The following is a 17,715-nucleotide window of genomic DNA, read 5'->3' on the forward strand; positions in this document are numbered from 1 at the left end:
TCTTCACCCTGTGCGCGTGGCCGGCGACGGGCAGGCGCGCGCAGGACTAAACAGGAAGTCAACACGGAAGTCACTTTCGTTACTAGCAAGCGAACAAACAGAAAAGTTAGTGGCGACTTCTTCACTACACAAATCAAGGTATTTATACAAACATTTCAGTTCCAAACTTCAGTTTTACACAAAGCTGCTCACACGGGACTCGTATGCAAAGTTTTATGTTATTGTTGACTTTTGAATTACTTTAGCTTGCTAGATAAAATGTAAGATTTTGGCTTCCGTCGCTCGTCGGTTTAGCTAAGTCACGGGCTAACGTTAGCATTGACTACCAGCATGACACAGGCAGAACTGCCAACAGCTAATGCTAGCTAGCTGCTAATTTGTTAGCTTTGCTTTTAAAAGTCTTTGCGATACAAACGAGCAGCTCCCAAACTCGTGAAACTTTTTTTGTGACGTTTAGATATCACACATAAAGGTTTTTATTGTACTAAATAAATAGATTGATGACAACTAACTGCAGTACTCGCTGCAATTAGCAAGCTCGCTAACTTTTTGATTTTATTACAGGGTTTAAGTTGGCCTGCTTCAGATTTTAACGTTATTCAAACTTTTTGGTATTTTAAGTAACGTATCATATTCTATAGTACGTATAATAGTTAAAATCTCGTACTGTACGTTACTAAGTGCGATAAGACTTTTAGAAAGTATGAGTAAAGTTTCTTACTTCGAGTAAAAGTAACTAAGTAGTTCATATTAAGGGTTGTATCAACTGTGTGGGAACTAAAAGTTTCTAAATTAGGAGGTGAAAATTAACTGAGATTTATTTTTTCTGCCAACTTGTGAAGTTATGTGTACAAGGAACTGGTCTTGTTTGTGGTTTTGTGGTTGTGCTGTACTCTGACTTTAATATCTTTACCATCAAACTACACTGATGTTTTTAAACATTTATAATAGTTGTATATTTCTGTTTGTCCACTAAGTCATACAGATAATCTGGTCTTCAGTACTATAGGAATTTGAATGGTTATGTTGCTTCCTCCTATCAGTGATGATCATGCTACAGTGAAACGCCCATATCATATTACTAACCTGACTTTTTTGTCTTTTCCTCCAGTATTCAGGCTGGTTTACAAAGAGATCTAAAGATGTCGTCAGGCGCTCTCTTTCCAAGCCTTGTGAGTGGCTCCAGGGGAAGCTCCAGCAAGTACCTGGTGGAGTTTCGAGCTGGTAAAATGACCTTGAAGGGAAACGTAGTGACACCTGACAAACGCAAGGGTACAGTGTACATCCAGCAGTCTGACGACTCCCTGATACACTTCTGCTGGAAGGACAGGACATCTGGGAATGTTGATGATGTGAGTAACCACAAACTAATGAATTTAAGTTGCTTTTGTGTAACTTTTCCTATGCTGTCTTAGCAGAACTAGTTGTCATATTTGAGGACATTTTGTTGCACCTACAGATTCTGAACGTATTGTTGACTAGTGCATACATTTAATGAATAATGAGTTGCAATGTGCAGTTTTTCGTAGTGCCAACAATCAAACATTTGAAGCACTGATCATGGGCCACAACATCCCTGATGTTTGTGAGGCCAGTGACATTTCATTTTCCCACATCTCTCTCTTTCCCCGTTCACTGGCATCTCTCTGTTAACTCTTTATCAAAGGTTAGTCATTCTAGCTCTAGTCAGGAGGAAGTAAGTTGAATCTGGTAAATTCTCTTTTTCAAACTATATCTGCATATACGTCAAGTGATCAGTGATTCTAGTGGGAGTGAGATAAATCAAGAACAGAGGAACACTTTGAACGTCTGTTCATGAGACAGGTGCGTAGGAGAAGGAAGAGAGGATCAAATGTTGCAGACAAACAAACTCCCACAGACTGTCTAACTTGAAAAATTACATTTATTTGACGTTTCAGTGCTTCATCAGGCAAACACAAGTTTGTGTGCAAGCTACATTAAACAACCATGTTTTTCTGTTGTGTGTATGATTATTTTAGGTCATATAAACATAATAATTAATCATTTAAGACTGACATGTCAACGTTGTTAACTGGTCTGATCACACTTTAAGAGTCAGCATGACAGAACATGTTACTGTTGTCAGGCATGTTTTACATTCCACAAATACCACAAGGAAAACTCTGGTGGTGGCAGCAGCACTTGCAATGAAAAATAAACTGTCACCTCAGTTTGTCATTTCCCCTTTCCTATTCATTCTTTATTTGTACATACAAGCACTTTTCCTACAAGCATCGCTGACACATTGAATCCTCATTTAGCTTGCTGTCCACAGAGCAAGCAAGGTGACTGTGTCTTTATTTCAGAGCTGCAGTGATGTTGCTGCGTTCGTTTTCCCTTTCCATGACCGGCTGATGATGATTTGTTGTGGCAGAGCAACCTCAGTGTTTCACTCCTCTCTCTGTTGAATGACTTATGTTGTGCCTTCCCTGTTCCAGGACCTGATCATCTTCCCTGATGACTGTGAATTCAAGAGGGTGAGCCAGTGCACCACAGGACGTGTCTATGTGCTGAAGTTCAAGGCCGGATCCAAGAGACTGTTCTTCTGGATGCAGGTGAGAGGAAGATGCTTCTCAGCCTCTTCAACGGAGAAGAAATGGAGAACATTTGAATGTGTGCCATCTATGTCTGTTTGTGTGCAGGCTGATGGATATTTAATGGAGGCAAACTGAGTGTAAAATGAAGTGGGAGGCATTAAGTGTGATGAGCAGGATGATAACAGATTATTACACTCCTGATGAAAAGGTGGACATGGCTGTAATCAGGGTATTTGTCAGGCAGCCTCTCATTTAATCTCTGCTGTCACCAGTAGGTTTCTACTTTCATCTTGACCGGTCCACAGGGAAATTTAGCAGTCGAATAAATATGTTTGTAGCCTCCTGTGGATCAAAAGATGATCCGCATTCTTTATTAAAGTTTTCCGAGATGTAGAATTCAGTTGTTTATGACACAGAGCAGCAAAAGTACAACTGGTAAAAGTTTACAGTGAGGAGATTTGTCTTCTTTTATGTGATCTGTATGATCTGCCTCGTGTCACCAGATGGGAATAACTGGTAATTTGGTCTGTGGAGAATTCAGCTCTGATTTCACAGAATTCTCGCTCTTTCAATTTCCGGTCAGGAGCCAAAGACTGACAAGGATGAGGAGTTCTGTCGTAAGGTGAATGAGTACTTGAACAACCCGCCTATTCCCGGAGCAGCAGGCAGCGGAGGCGGCAGCGGCCACGAACTCTCCGCACTCGGAGGAGAAGGAGGCCTGCAAAACCTGCTGGGAAACATGAGCCACAACCAGCTGATGCAGCTGATTGGACCAACAGGGCTCGGGGGACTGGGTAAGCAGCACTGGATAGTTCTTAGACATGTATAAATCCTGACATTCACTGCAACTGAGACTCGTGAATTTTTTGAAAGGAGAGAAGTCTCCTCCAGGAAATAACCCTCAAACACAACGCGTCACCGTCCCTCCGTCTTTTTAAAATTACATCACCTGGGATCCTTTTCAGCTGTCACAGAATGGACATCAAATGGACGTGTAGACATGGTTTAAAAAAAAAAATCAGTATTCACATTTAAAAGTTATAGAAATGTAGTTACATTCTGACCCAATATGTCCCATAATGTTATCCAATACAACAGAATGTATTGGAGATATTTCAAGAACTACATTTTATTAGTGTTGAAATCTCATTTCACAGATTCAGATTCTTTTCCTTTCCTTTGCTACATACCAAGAAGACCTTTGTTCTTTTAATAAAGAGATCAGTTTGGTCCCTTTTTGACGTGTTTCTCTTTGTCTAAGGAGGTCTGGGAGCTCTAGCAGGACCAGGACTTGCCAACTTGCTGGGCAGCGGAGGACCCGCCACCAGCAGCTCCTCATCCAGGTGAGACAGAACACGACGCACTCACATCAGCATCCGCTTACATCACCACTGTCATTGCACATGTGTAAAAATGTGATATGAACTTATGTCTCCCTCTTCAGCTCTAGGAGCCAATCAGCAGCAGCCACTCCTTCATCAGGAGGAGCCCCCAGATCCAGCTCCTCCTCCTCTCAGGCCCCCACCACCCCTGTGACTCCTGCTGCCTCAGCTGTCTCCCCCACTACTGTTGCTCCCACCACACCAGGTACATGAAGTACTGTACTGCCATTATGTGTCACCTGCCAATTAATACTCACTGTTTATATCAGACTAGATGGATTTTTATGTGATTATCAGTTATTAAATTAACCTAGACTATTTTGATACTGGTTTAACATGTTTGAGACTAATGAAAACTCTAAATTATCTGATTGCAGCTTCTTAAATGTGAATATTTCCTGGTTCTACACTTGTTACGACAGCAAACTGAGTATCTTTGGGTTGTGGACAGAACAAGACATTTGAGCACATCCTCCTGGACTTTGGGAAACGTTGATCTGTTTCTTTTTTTCACCAATTCTGATATTTTATAACCTCGTCATTCGCAGCCGCAGCTCAGACTCCAGTGGTCCCAGCCTCTGTTGGAAGCCCTTCCTCCCATCAGCCCATCCAGCTCAGTGACCTCCAGAGCATCCTGGCAACTATGAACGTCCCAGCGGCTGCACAGGGATCAGCAGGTGAGTTGGCAGGCTCCTGGTTCTGATCCAGAACTTCATCGTTTCCCAGCCACATCATTATATAAGACTAACGGGGCTCCTCTCCTGTTCTGTAGTCGACCTGGCCAGTGTTTGCACCCCAGAGATGATGGCTCCCATCCTGACTAACGCTGAGGTCCAGCAGAGGCTCCTGCCCTTCCTCCCCAGTGGAGAAAGTTTACTGCAGAGTGCTGACGAGATCCAGAACACACTCAACTCACCTCAGTTCCAGCAGGTAGGAGGGACAGCACTGAACACGCACACACACACAGAAGAGAGAAAAACCTTTGAGTAAACAGATTTATCAAAATCATGTGCACAGTCACTTACACTGGCTGGTAGGGGATGGAACATATGCAGTCAGATAATAGATGGTAGTTAAAACAAGCTACCACGGTTAATTTAATCAGGTTATAAATATGTCGAACTGTCGTGTTAAATGACTGTGACTCGTGTCTCCTTCAGGCGATGGGCATGTTCAGCAGTGCCTTGGCCTCCGGGCAGCTCGGACCTCTCTTGAGTCAGTTTGGTCTGCCGGCAGACGCCGTGGATGCCGCCAACAAAGGAGGTGAGAGAGACACACACAAAAAACTATAGTCCAGTTACCATATTTCATTTTTTTGATGTACTCTCAAGTATGAGAGTGTGAGTCTGTTATTTAATGCAGTCATGCCTTCTACCCCCTCCTGTGGTGTTACCGTCACTGCTTATCCACGTGTTTTTTTTAATATATTTTAAAAATATATTTGTATTTCTTTCCTGTCAGATGTGGAGGCGTTTGCCAGAGCCATGCAGGGGACCAAAGGAGACTCCAAAGAGAAGAAAGAGGACGATGAGGACATGAGTCTGGATTAGAGCTCACACCACCAACTAGCCTCAACTGAGTCCCAGTTAAAATCTGTGATTCCTTTCAATTCAGTATTTCTCTTGACCTCCTCTTCTCTGTAATGTTGTCTTAACATGTTTCTATACCAAAGGCAACCGTCTGCTCCCACTCAGGTTAGCAGAGCTGTTTCCACTCCGACCACCTTGTTAACTGTGTGACCTGTTTGTTAACGGCTCTGTTCTGTTCGTTTTTACTCTGAAAGGTCGGAGGCAGTTTCTTAAACAGACTGTTGTGGGATTAAGCCTTTAAGTTTGACATTTTCTTCCTGTTGTTACACTACAGTACAGACTGTCAGTGCTGATTCTCTCCGAATGTTTTGTGATTTTCTCTTGATAATAAAAAAAAAAAATCATATTAGCAAACAACTTAGCCCCAGGTTCTTCTTTCTTTCTTTTACACGTGGGAAACAAACGCTGAAGAGTAAAAGTTTGTATGAAAAAAAAACTTTATTCAGAAATACATTTACAACACATGGGGGGGCGGGAGTGAAGAGGAGGAAAAGCTTATTCTTCTGTGACATATTTTTTAAAAAGTGGTTATATTACATACAAGCTTCACACTCATGTTTGGTACATGTTTACAATTATGACGGAATAAAGAAGAGAAACGCTGCCTGAAACTGGGACGGGAGCCGACGGACGGGATGTGGGAACGAGTCTGACGTTTACGACTTCAGCGCTCACTCGAGACGTTAAAATGTGGAATTCTTCCTGATGGTTTCTTACTTTGTACACTAAAACCTTAATGTGCAAGACAATTAAGGGAGCAGCCAATGACACGCCTGCTCTTGCCCCTTTTTAATGATAAATGTATTCATCTTTGCACGACTTGGACTTAATTAACTGATATTCCCAGACGTCCAGTCCCAGTCCGCGTTACAGATAACATTTCCCATCTGTGCTGCCTGAGGACGTTGCTCATACATTACAGTGTTCACAGTGTACCGACTCAGTAGGTATTCTTAACATTCTCTGCTAGAGATGCACGATAAACAGTCGCATACATTATTTACTTGAATTTGTTTGTAGCCAAAAGGACAAAAATTATCAACATAATTTATTTTTCACCATCTGCAAAAAAAAGCAAGAAAAAAATCAAGCTGCGTGGGCTTTTATTTACAATATACTACACGTGCAATCATTGATTTCTGATTATAAGAGTTTATATGTGAGTGACGTGTATCAGTGCATCTCTGTGTGCAGACAGTTGTCACTGCTGTAGCACAAAAACAAACCAGTAACTGCAACGACAAACGGCGAAAATATAAAATATACATTTTTCTGAAAATAGAAAATAAATATTAATATATATATTTTAAATTAGCTACAGTAACATGACACCCACCACCAGTAATTTGTAGTTGGGGAATGTGAGGATAAGACTGTGTGTGTGTGTGTTTGTGTCTACATGAGTGGGCAGCCCTGCGTTCCCACGCCTCCGTGCACGGCGAGCGGTTTGGACAACATGGCAGGTCGGTGGTTGATCGACGCCTGGCGGATGCAGCCGTGGAACGCTGGCAGGCCGGCAGGAAGACCCGGAACTGTGACGCCGTCTGGTGGACAGAGAGAGGAACAACATGTTACAGAGAGAACTGCAGCTGACAGACAGCCTCACTGGACAGGACGAGGAAATAATAATTAAACATTTGGATTATTTATAAAGCAAATATGCTAAATATTTCCAGATTCACAGGTGTGATGATTGATTGTCTCATTTAGTTTTATATTGTTGTAAATTGAATATCTTTCGGGCACACCACCATGAGCTCTGTTAATATGTTAATTTATGATGGTGTAATAGTTTAGATGCACTTCTAGAGTTCAAAACAACAAAAACAATAAACAAATTAATATAACCAGAAAAGAAAAATCATACAAGAACAAAACAAATCTCGCATATCAAGAAAACTTCCATATCTGGAGGAAAAATAATCAGATTTTGGGAATAAACTTAAAGGAAAATGAAGGTTGGAATTATGACACAAAACTACATTTCAGACATGATAACACTTTACAAAACACAACAACACTCCCATCTTCTGAAATGTCGCTGTGTTTTGACTTGATGGGCCACCGTAGTGAACAGATGAGCAGCAGTCTGTAGAAATAAAGGATGTGAAGTATCTATTGAAGTTCCACCAGTCGGGAAGCAATGTGCACAGACAGAAGTGTGTGTGTGTGTGTACTCACCTGGTACCCCTCCGAGGTAAACGGTCTCTTTGGCCCCTGCAGAGCGGCTCTGTTTGGGCCCGACGCTGTGCTCGCTGGCTGCATCAACGTGGAGCTGCAGGACGTTGTTCTTCTTCACCACTGGAGACGAACAGACGACACAACATGTTTCATCATCTCAGAGTGACAGCAGACCAACACAGCGAGGGTCAGAGACAAGTTAGTGACGTGAGCTCACCTGTGATCGTGTGCCAGCGGCCGTTACAGAGAGATTCTTCAGGAGTGAAAGAGGTAGAGAATTCACCTTTGCCGGTGTTTACTGACACAGTCACCTACACACACACACACACACACACACAATTAAACACTTTTTCAGGTTTTCTTTGTTTATGATGAAAAAATATTTGCTTTCTCAGAATAATGTTGTTGTATCTGATCATACTGAAAAACAGGACTGAAACAAAACAAACTGCGTGGTGTTGTTGTGGTCTCACCTCTCCCTGGCTGAGGACCAAGCTCAGGTGTTGGTCAGGTGACATCCCAGCATGCAACAGGAGTCCAGAGTCTGAGACGGGCCGAACCTCCAGCTGGATTTCCACATCTCGTCCCAGAACTAAAGACTCATCTGCGAGGAGAGACAGAGAGCCTTCAGCACAGCCCGACTCAAACAGGAAAAACCACAGAAGAAGAGCGATGATAGTCACCTATCGCCATGTTTCCTCCCTGACCGGAGAAATACGCTCCAGGCTGCAGAGGGTCCTGGAAGCAGGGCACCGTCCCCTGGCTGTGAGCGGGGCTCCCTGCAGGGGCTTCGTTCAGCGTCAAGTCCCTGACGCAACCGACGAAACCACCGGAGCCCGGAGCCTGAAGGTTGTAACAGAACAACACAGACACATGATTCATGATGCACCTAATGCAGCTTTTGTTACGTTGAGCTGTGTATCTGAACCTCGTGTCTGTGATGAGAAATCCGGATGTTTTACCGTCAGTGAAGGTGGGACTCCTCCCACATATAAAGGCCCGGTGAGACGAGTCCGGTCTCCTCCGGGGAGTCTCTTCGACTGAGCGCTGATCCCGTCCACGATCAGACTGATCTTCTCTCCTTCACGCTTTATAAACACCTGAAGCGACACAAAGACGGAGGGAGAGCGGGTTAGAAATTCAGATGAAAAGACTAAATGGTGACCCAGTCGCGTGGCCCCGGCGTGCGACCTCACCGTGTGCCACTGGTCGTCGTTGTACTTCTTGCGGCTCCGCAGGCTGACCTTCCTCTTCCCTCCGTCCAATAGAAGCAGCAGGTGGCCGTCTGACACGCTGAGTGACATCACAGCGCCGCGCTGCCCGCCAGCTGCATAGAGCACCAGACCGTCGGAGGAGTTGATCCTCACCGACATGGAGATGTGAGGCCTGCAGAGACAGAGTGTGATTAAATGGCTTCAGGTCACAGGAGAACTCCTCTCCGACATGAAGCGTGAGTTTTGTCTGAAAGTTTGCGTGACCCTCACATGGAGCTGAACGAGCCGGGCAGAGAGTCGTATCTCTGGTAGCCGTGTGAGGAGCCGCTGAAGTGGGTCGCTCCGGGCTCCTGGTCCGACAGCTCGGCCTGACACGACTCCCTGGTGTTACGACTGCGAGACCCCGACGGCTTCCTGTGCTTCCCCTGACAGAGAGAATATCATCTTGTTACAGGGTTCAGAAGTTAACTTTGTGTTCCACGGAAGCTCTGAAGGGGCAAATGAGGATTTTTATTTTTTTTTGTGTGAAAATGTGATGGAAAAAAAAATCCCCCAAGAGGAATTTTTCTTGAACAAAAAACATTTTGAGGGAAGATTCTTTTCAAACTTTATTCAAAAAGTTTCAGAATTGATAAAAAAAAAATAAAAAAAATCCTGATTTTTTTTCCCCCTGAAGACAAAAAAAAATTCTATGAAAAAATAAATAAATAATTCTCCTGAAAAATGAAAATTCACACAAATGGATTTTTTGTCTTCATGGATGGAAAAACTGGTAATATTCCCTCTTTTTTGCCGGTATCATCGTTGGTCTGTGTAAACATGATCAACACTTTGGCAGAATACATTTTTTTCACTCAGTTTCAAAAGAAGATCTCACATTTTTTTTTATTATTATTTCTCCTGGATTTAAGAAGAAAAAATTCTCCTGGAATAATTCAAGTTTGTATTTTTTAACAGACGGAAAAACTGGTGAAATAAATGATTTGGCAGGATGATCTTTCTAAGTTTCTTAATGTTTGCATCTGATAAAAATTCCCTAAGGAGAATTTATTATTTTTCCATGTGTGAGAAAATGATAATTTTTCCCTTTACTCCAAAAAAAAAAAAAAAATCTCCCAGAACTGATGTTTTTTTCTCCTGGATTTTTATTTTTTCACATTTTCCCAGATGGGAAAACTGGTTAAAATGTTTTTTGTCACCAGGATAATCTTATTTGGTTCCTTTATGTTTTTAAATCTGTGATAAAGTGATAAAGAAAATTTCCCTCAGGAGAATGTTTTTTTGGGGGGTGGATAAAAAATATTTTTCTTTCTTGGAATGTCTTTTCTTTTGTGTTTTGACAGGTGGAAAAAAGTTGAATTTTTTTCTTCTCATGTGAGAAACAAATAGATTACCCCCCCAGGAGATGATTTTCCTCCTTGTGTGACATTATTTCTTTTGTTATGTGAAACCAATGAAATCTTTTTTTCCAGGAGAAATTGTTTGGTTTTTTTTCACTCTGTTTCCTTCCTGTTTGTGGGAAAGCGGTGTTAGTGTGTACCTTGGGTTTGTTGCTGTGTTTAGGCTGGGCAGCGATGATCTGCTGAGGCTTTTTGGCAGCAGGACAGTCCAGAGGAACGTTGACATTTTCTTTTGCCTTCAGCAGGTTCAAAACCTTCTTATCCCCGTCACTGCGGACAAAAGACAAAATGTATCAACTTCAGATTTGAATTTATCAGGACATCAACTCTCTCCACCTTTCAACTCAAAACTCCTGATGTTTGGATCTGTAGATGTAATTTCTCGGGTTTCGGACGAGGAGAGCTCAGAGATCACTTTAAACTTTTTAAAAGTGGATTTAAATTGATTCCTGATTATCAACCTGACTGCAGCAGTGATCGGCGGAGGTGACCTCCATTGTCGGGTGTTCGTGTACTGCTGACGGACAAGATATATGTTTTAAAGTTGCGACTCCCTTCCTCACTCTCTGACTCTTTACCTTGAGTAAACCTGTTGATTTCTCTGGTTTGAACATTGCTGGAAACATTTGGAAAAGATGATCATAATCAAAGAATGTGAGCGATGGCAGAGCTGAACTGTGTGGCTCCTCCTGATCGCTACTCATCTCACCTCTTGATGAAAACATTGCTGATACATCCGGTGAGATTTTGGAGGCCGTGGTTGGGCATCCCACCCAGGAAGGTGCTTCCCTCTAAGCTGCCAATTCTCCTGGCGTTTGAAGGGGTGTCCCCGTTTCCCTGCTCACGCACGTCGTCCATGTAGAGACGCATCCTGAAGGGTGAAGCATCAGCACACAGTTTCAACCAATGTTTCTTTACAACTGAATTTGTTCCAGAGTGTGATGGCATCATGCTGGTGTCTGGAAGGACAAAACACGTGATACCGACCCGTTGTTGTCGTTGTAGATAGAGACGTAGTGGCTGTTGTCATCGTTGTACGTCTTCTGTGTCTTAATCTCACTGTTGCCGGCTCTCACCACCACGTGGCCCTCTTTCAAAAACACCTGACACAAGCCGTCCTGTACACACACACACACACACAAAAGACAAACACTTTTAAAAATGTACTGAGCAGGAAGGACAGCAGCAGTTCAGTCTGCAGAAACAAAAGGCAAATATGAGAGGCCTGTCCGACCTGATCCTGGTGGTAGAACATGAGTCCCTCCTTCTGCTCGGTTCTGAAGCTGAAGCTGGCGTAGAAGTTGTTCCTGAGTGTGGGAACACCTGTCAGAGCCAAGTTCAGGTAGCTCTGCCCGGAGAAATGAGCCTCACGAGCCACCTGAATGAACACACACACACACACACAGCAGATTAACACAAACTATTATTGCAAGAGACTTTCGAGAGACACATGAAAAAGTGCTTTAAAATAGAAATAAGGCAACCAACAGCAGCAAAGACAATGACTAATGTTTGACGGATAGTTTTCCCACCAGCAGGCTGTCGTCGCAGCCGAAACTGACTCCAGAGCTCGTCATCGTCTTCAGGGCGACGTGAGAGCCGCCGACCTTGACGTTCCTGAAACAGCCCTTCAGAGATCCCTGCTTAGAGAACAGAGACTTCAACCTGCAGAGAGACACAGACGAGAATGAAGCAGCCGCACGGACACGGAGATCTTTAAAGGGATATTCCGGTGTAAGTTTAATCCATGGTCTAAATCACCGTGAAACTGTGTTAGACTCCCTCTCGAGAGATCAAGTTAGCAGACCGCTAATTTACGGAGTTTTATCAACCTCAGAAACGACCGCACGACAACAATACACTGCAGTAAATGGATCCAAATATAAACCGCCACCAAAAAGCCACAAATAATTCTCAGAACAGCACCAAACTTCAGCAACAGTACAAATAGGGTCTCAGCACATAGTCCGGAGCATCTAACCTCCGCTAGCTTAGCTGGATTTCTACTGAAAAGCTGACTAAATTTACCACTCTTCTGCAGCAGCTTCCTGTTGACGGGAAGTCCCGACGAGTCGATTACCGAGTGCAGTAGAGTTCCGCGGCTCATGGATGAAAATGTATGATTATGACTCCATGGAAAAGCAATCAGAGTTCATATGTGTCTTACCTGCCAGTTTATAACAGTTATTATCGAGAGCGGACAGGGAAAAGAACGGAATTGAGCATTTCTAACCGCACTCGGTAATCGTCGCGTCGGGACTTCCCCGACCCGGAAGCTGATGGAGGAGAGTTGAAATCTGTTTTTAGCTTCACAACAGAAATCCAGCTAAGCTAGCGGAGGTTAGATGCCCCGGACTATGTGCTGAGACCCTATTTGTACTGTTGCTGAAGTTTGGTGCTGTTCTGAGCATTATTTGTGGCTTTTTGGTGGCGGTTTATATTTGGATCCATTTACTGCAGTGTATTGTTGTCGTGTGGTCGTTTCTGAGGTTGATAAAACTCCGTAAATTAGCGGTCTGCTAACTTGATCTCTGGAGAGGGAGTCTGACACAGTTTCACGGTGATTTAGACCATGGATTAAACTTACACAAGAATATCCCTTTATCTGACTGAAATATGAATTCTCATTTTCTCAATGAAAGCTGTATCGATTGAATGATCACGAATATCTGCAGCACGTCTCAGTCTCAGCGATGAAAAACAGGTGCTGTCATTGTGTTTATGTGTGTGTGTGTGTGTGTGTGTGTGTGTGTTACTAACTTGGCAGGCATCTTCTTCTCCGGGACTCCTCCCAGGTAGTAGCTGCCAGCGAACAGGGGGATGGCCTCTGTGAACGGTTGGGTGAAGAGAGTGTTGCGGTTGCTCCTCACCACCACACGGAACGACGGCGAACGTAGGATGATGATCTCCACCTACACAAAACAACATGACACACGTTAACACAGATTAGAAAACTGCAAGTACCGAGAATGAAATTGTCTCCAATTATTCAACAAGAAATGATTCGTCCTTCCCTCTGTTGCAATTCTGAGGAAGTCCAAATTCAAATTCTGAGACTAATGACAAAATCTGAGAATAAAATCAAAATTCTGAGAAAAATAGTAAAAATGAATGTTACTGATTTGCCACCCCAGGATCTCTGTTCTGTCATGTCAGCTGTCATGTCTTACATGAAGGAGTCATGAGAATGTATCACACACATCGGAGAGACGGAGAAAGACGTGGCAGACTTACAGCTTTGGGCTCAGCGTTGCTGATCGTCAGGGATTCATCTGAAGGGTCTTTAGGCTCCAGAGATTCCAGTTTGTCGCTGAAATCGTAGAAAACCTTCAGTCTGCCTTGAAGCACCGCCAGACAAATGAACCTAGCCTGATGGAGGACAGAGACGTGAAGAGCAAGAGGACATTTAAAATATGACCAATACTGTACATTGAAGCCGACACTGATGAAATCTGATAATATCTGAGGATCTCATCTCTCTTGTTTTACTTTATTTTGATTACCTGCTTTCACAGCAGTTTGAGACTTTTTAACCTCCTTTAGTATTTATCAGTCTTCGCTTTAGTGTTTTATTATTTCATCTTATTTTATTTTACTGCCTCTAGTGTCTCCTCAGTGAAATACATCAATGATAGCGTTTCCTCAGTTCCGCAATACCCGTTGTTAGTGCACTGTTTTATTTATTACCATTTATTTATTTATTATTACTCACTCGTTTATTTCACTTACTGTGTTTAAGTAGCTGGATACATGTGTCGGGCCCTATAAAATCCGTTTTATTTTTTTCCCAAATTCCTTTTCTCCGTTTTAATTTTTGGGAATCACGATTTTTTTTTACCTTTTTCTCTTATTACACTACCAAAAACTGTGTGTGTTTAATGTAAATGACTAAAATGTACACAAATTAAATAGAAATTACCTTAAATGAATTGAGGTGACAAACATATTTCCTCAATACTGTACCGTACAGTACAGTAAAGTGCATCAAAAACATTTTGACTTCATCATGTCTTCATACAGTAACGTTAGTATATTTTGTGTTTTTATGGGTTTCATTGAATAAAAACATGGTCAGCTCTCAGGCAGATCCAGAAAAGCCTCCCAGCCCAGGCAGAGTCAGCTAACAGGGCTGTGGCTAACCGGGCTAGCTAGCTAACAGCAGCTACTGTTAGCAGCAGTTAACAGTCACTCTGGTGATATGCCGATAATATGAATCGGACAGGTGGCTAACTCTGACGCATTACAACTTTAATTATGATTTCTCAGGTCTGCTTCTTTGCAAAACAACAGCTCACCTGTTGTTTTAAATTGTTGCTGTTTTAATTCTGTAAAGCACTTTGTGCTACATTACGATGTATGAAAAGTGCTCTATAAATAAAGTTTGATTGATTGATTGATGAGAAATCTGTGAAAATAGACTTGTTACTTATTTGCTGATGTTTGAAAACAAATGAATGATTGATGCTTATGTTAATGTGATCAATTAGTCAGCAAATATCAAGTAATTACTTGTGAAAAAAATGACTGAATGAATAAAGCATTTACCTGGTTATGCAGCAGGAGCAGGACTCCGTTGTGTGACAGAACTTTGACTTCCTGTTCGAAGCGTTGCATGCGACTGGCTTCACCGGCGAAGGTGATCTCAGCGAAGCCGCTGCCGTCGAAATACGCTGCGTCGTTCTCCCAGGCGAGGGTCTGCACGGGCTTCAACCTGTTTTACATTTTATCCCATTATGAAGACGAAATGGAAAATGTGAGAGTGAGTTCAGTCAAAAGAGAGACAAAGATAATTTGATCAAATCACACAGAGGACAAGAAACTATATTTTCCAAATTATATTTAGAAAAGTGAATGTGTATGAAAGGTTTCAAGATAAAAGACCTCACCTGCCACAAGGTTTCTCCACTGTGGTGTTGAGTTTGAAGATCTTCTCAAAGTTATACAGACTGAGCACGTCCTCATTGAGCGTATCCAACTCAATACAGCCCTTAAAGTTAGGCAGAGCCAGCTGAGGAGGCGGCTGAAAAACAAAGAATAAAGATAAGGAGCTGGACAACATGTGTACCATTTGAATTTACATTTGAACACACGACTCAGCATCAGCAGATGCGTACTGGATGTGCATGAATACTCCGACTCTCACCATGACTGAGCCCATCCCCGCAACAAAAGCACACAGTCGTCTGTGCACTTACTTTGAAAGTACTCGGGTATCCTCCCACGTAGAAAACGGTGTCGTCGGTCAACAGGTTGAGCAGCCCCTGATCTCCTCCAGCCGTCCCGTCGGCTTTGAAGGTTCGTTTGATCTCCTCAGGGCCTTCTGAAGACATGGACATGTTGCCGTACTGGAGGATCCTGCATTCAGACACACAGAGAGGAAGATATTAATACACACATTTTTCCCTGAGTTTTCTCCCCCTTGAGGAAAGTTAAGGGTTTTTGTTTCCCTTGATTTTTCTCTGGGAATGTTTGTCTGCAGAGTGTTTTCAGAATTTTTATCTGTTTGATGTGAAACCAAGTGAAACGTATGGAAACACAAATTTGAGGAGAAAAAAAGTTGTTTTATTTATTTATGTAGGTTTATTTTTTTCATGGGAAAATACCTGCAAATATGTGCATATCTCACTTTGTCATCATGTGCACATATTTCGTTGTGTGTGTGTGTGTGTCCTACCTTTCCAGCTCGATACTGTTGAAGTTTCCATCAGACTTGATGTCTTGAGGTGTCAGCACCTCGGCAGTTTCTCCTCCGACGTTGAAGTACCAGCGCAGCTTCTTCCCCTCCAGCGTCATGCCCAGGAACTCCTTACTGGACTACAAACACCAGACGGACAGAAATGAACTACAAACATCCCTCAAAAACACCACGCTGCCACCAAAAACATCAGATAAAACAGCACAAAAAGAGCTCCTCTGTTGCCGTGGTGATGCTTACATCCTTGTTGCCGAGGTAGAAGACAAACTGTTTGATGCCGTTGTCCTGCCGCCTCGCTCGGGCCGCCTCCGGCAGAGTGATGTAGAACTTGAGGGAGGTGTAGGCAGCCAGGTCAGCGAGGTTACGTGGAGTACGGACCTGAACGCCCGACTCCCCGTTAAACTTCACGGGAACGCCGACCTGGACGGAGGAGAGAGGGCACCGAGAACATTAGAGGCTGCTGGAGGACAGACGTTATTAATTGTGTGTGTGTGTGTGTGTGTACCTTGCTGGCGGCGTTTCGCGCCTGCTGGATGAGCTGACGGATGCGGTCGATGTTCTCGGAGATGTTCGGCATCTGTGCCGAGTGATTCTGCAGTTTGTCGAGCTTCTTCATCAGCATGGGAATCGTCTCACCCAGCGAGTGAACTGAAGACAGACAGAGTCACGTTAAATGACTCATTCATTTGCATGTTGATGATTTATTTAATAGTTCGCTGTTGTAAATGTTTCTGAAACATTTTTCATGACATTGTTGGATAGGACAGAGTGGAGAGTGACGGGAGACAGGATGGGAGGTCGTGGATGTTCTTAATGATTATGTTAGACTCAATTGATCGGTTGAACAGTTTCACTTCATTAATATCTATTTACTCCACTTTTATTATTTCATTAAGGATGCAAATAATTGATTTCATCATCAAAAAATATGCTCACTGTTTTCTTGATTTGTCAATTATCTCCATGGTCACAAAATTCAGAGAAATTGTGCTTTTGAAAATTGTGAAAATATTGTGCTTTATTTTACTTATTTTAATACTCTATTATGATCCAAACTTTGTTATTTTGTTTTGAAAGGAGCTGTATAATGTTGAAGATGAAGTTTATTATCATTATTATTATTATAAGAATTTCCTTGACCCACGATGAAGTCATCAAATTACTTGTTTAGTCTGATCGAGTTCAGATTTAAACGTGAATTTAGATTCAATCCAGAGAAATTAAAATCATAAATTGGCAACGTGACTGTCGGCATCATAGTTTAGACGTTTCTCCTCGTGATAAAAAGATCAACGCAAAGAAAACAAACAGAAACTGTGGAAGGAAATCAGTTAATTAAATAAGTATGTTTCTTCTTCTTCTTCTTCTTCTTCAGGCTCCTACCGGTCTTGTTGGCCTCCATCAGGGCGTTGTTGATGTCCTCGTTGGTGGCGTTGGCGTCTCCGTAGGTCTGCTGCCATTGGTCCAGCTGCTCTTTGATTGGACGCAGGGCATCGTTGACTTGCGTGGCCGTGGTGTTCGCCGCATCCGCCGCACGCTTCGCATCGCTGATCTCCTGAGTCACATCTGTTCATGGCAGAAACAGAAGGACGGAAGAAAAGACGAGATGAATCCACGTCTGATTTCATCTTTATCGTTTTCTTCATTGTAAGACTTTTAGAGCGATTGTGCTGATGTGTGTGTTTGACGTGCGTAC

The 17,715-nt window shown here is 42.8% G+C and overlaps 2 protein-coding genes across 5 annotated transcripts in view; one reads left to right on the forward strand and one right to left on the reverse strand.

Moving 5' to 3' along the window:
• The first annotated feature begins 7 nt into the window (after window positions 1–7).
• adrm1 (ADRM1 26S proteasome ubiquitin receptor) lies at window positions 8–5,886 on the forward strand. 2 transcript variants are annotated; one of them, XM_030424403.1, is made up of 10 exons: window positions 8–138; window positions 1,112–1,352; window positions 2,460–2,576; window positions 3,142–3,352; window positions 3,820–3,901; window positions 4,003–4,145; window positions 4,489–4,617; window positions 4,713–4,870; window positions 5,101–5,203; window positions 5,402–5,886. In XM_030424403.1, the coding sequence occupies exons 2-10, from the start codon at window positions 1,143–1,145 to the stop codon at window positions 5,488–5,490; spliced, it is 1,242 nt and encodes a 413-aa protein (XP_030280263.1). In that variant the 5' UTR covers window positions 8–138; window positions 1,112–1,142; the 3' UTR covers window positions 5,491–5,886. The 2 variants fall into 2 exon arrangements, with proteins under 2 accessions (XP_030280263.1, XP_030280264.1); XM_030424404.1 differs by having other exon boundaries at window positions 3,823–3,901.
• Window positions 5,887–5,948: 62 nt separating this feature from the next.
• lama5 (laminin, alpha 5) overlaps window positions 5,949–17,715 on the reverse strand; it is a 102,800-nt gene continuing 91,033 nt past the window's right edge. For all 3 annotated transcript variants that reach the window (XM_030424402.1, XM_030424400.1, XM_030424401.1), the window contains 22 exons: window positions 17,403–17,585; window positions 16,525–16,667; window positions 16,260–16,439; window positions 15,999–16,138; window positions 15,520–15,679; window positions 15,211–15,344; window positions 14,870–15,035; window positions 13,559–13,693; window positions 13,085–13,236; window positions 11,857–11,989; window positions 11,559–11,702; window positions 11,312–11,442; window positions 11,034–11,195; window positions 10,465–10,594; window positions 9,195–9,349; window positions 8,907–9,096; window positions 8,673–8,810; window positions 8,394–8,553; window positions 8,184–8,314; window positions 7,928–8,021; window positions 7,711–7,830; window positions 5,949–7,073 (listed from right to left, as the gene is read on the reverse strand). In XM_030424402.1, coding sequence (XP_030280262.1) covers window positions 6,925–7,073; window positions 7,711–7,830; window positions 7,928–8,021; window positions 8,184–8,314; window positions 8,394–8,553; window positions 8,673–8,810; window positions 8,907–9,096; window positions 9,195–9,349; window positions 10,465–10,594; window positions 11,034–11,195; window positions 11,312–11,442; window positions 11,559–11,702; window positions 11,857–11,989; window positions 13,085–13,236; window positions 13,559–13,693; window positions 14,870–15,035; window positions 15,211–15,344; window positions 15,520–15,679; window positions 15,999–16,138; window positions 16,260–16,439; window positions 16,525–16,667; window positions 17,403–17,585 — 3,230 coding nt within the window. In that variant the 3' untranslated portion in view covers window positions 5,949–6,924. The remainder of the gene's footprint in view (window positions 7,074–7,710; window positions 7,831–7,927; window positions 8,022–8,183; window positions 8,315–8,393; window positions 8,554–8,672; window positions 8,811–8,906; window positions 9,097–9,194; window positions 9,350–10,464; window positions 10,595–11,033; window positions 11,196–11,311; window positions 11,443–11,558; window positions 11,703–11,856; window positions 11,990–13,084; window positions 13,237–13,558; window positions 13,694–14,869; window positions 15,036–15,210; window positions 15,345–15,519; window positions 15,680–15,998; window positions 16,139–16,259; window positions 16,440–16,524; window positions 16,668–17,402; window positions 17,586–17,715) is intronic.

This window comes from Sparus aurata, chromosome 7, assembly GCF_900880675.1.
Source record: "Sparus aurata chromosome 7, fSpaAur1.1, whole genome shotgun sequence".
Taxonomy (NCBI): Eukaryota; Metazoa; Chordata; class Actinopteri; order Spariformes; family Sparidae; genus Sparus; species Sparus aurata.

Coding starts and splice junctions, on each gene's coding strand:
- adrm1 (XM_030424403.1), top strand. CDS start 1,143: ATGTCGTCAGGCGCTCTCTTTCCAAGCCTTGTGAGTGGCTCCAGGGGA. Junction 4,618..4,712: donor GGCTGCACAGGGATCAGCAG/GTGAGTTGGCAG, acceptor CCTGTTCTGTAG/TCGACCTGGCCAGTGTTTGC. Junction 4,871..5,100: donor ACTCACCTCAGTTCCAGCAG/GTAGGAGGGACA, acceptor TGTCTCCTTCAG/GCGATGGGCATGTTCAGCAG.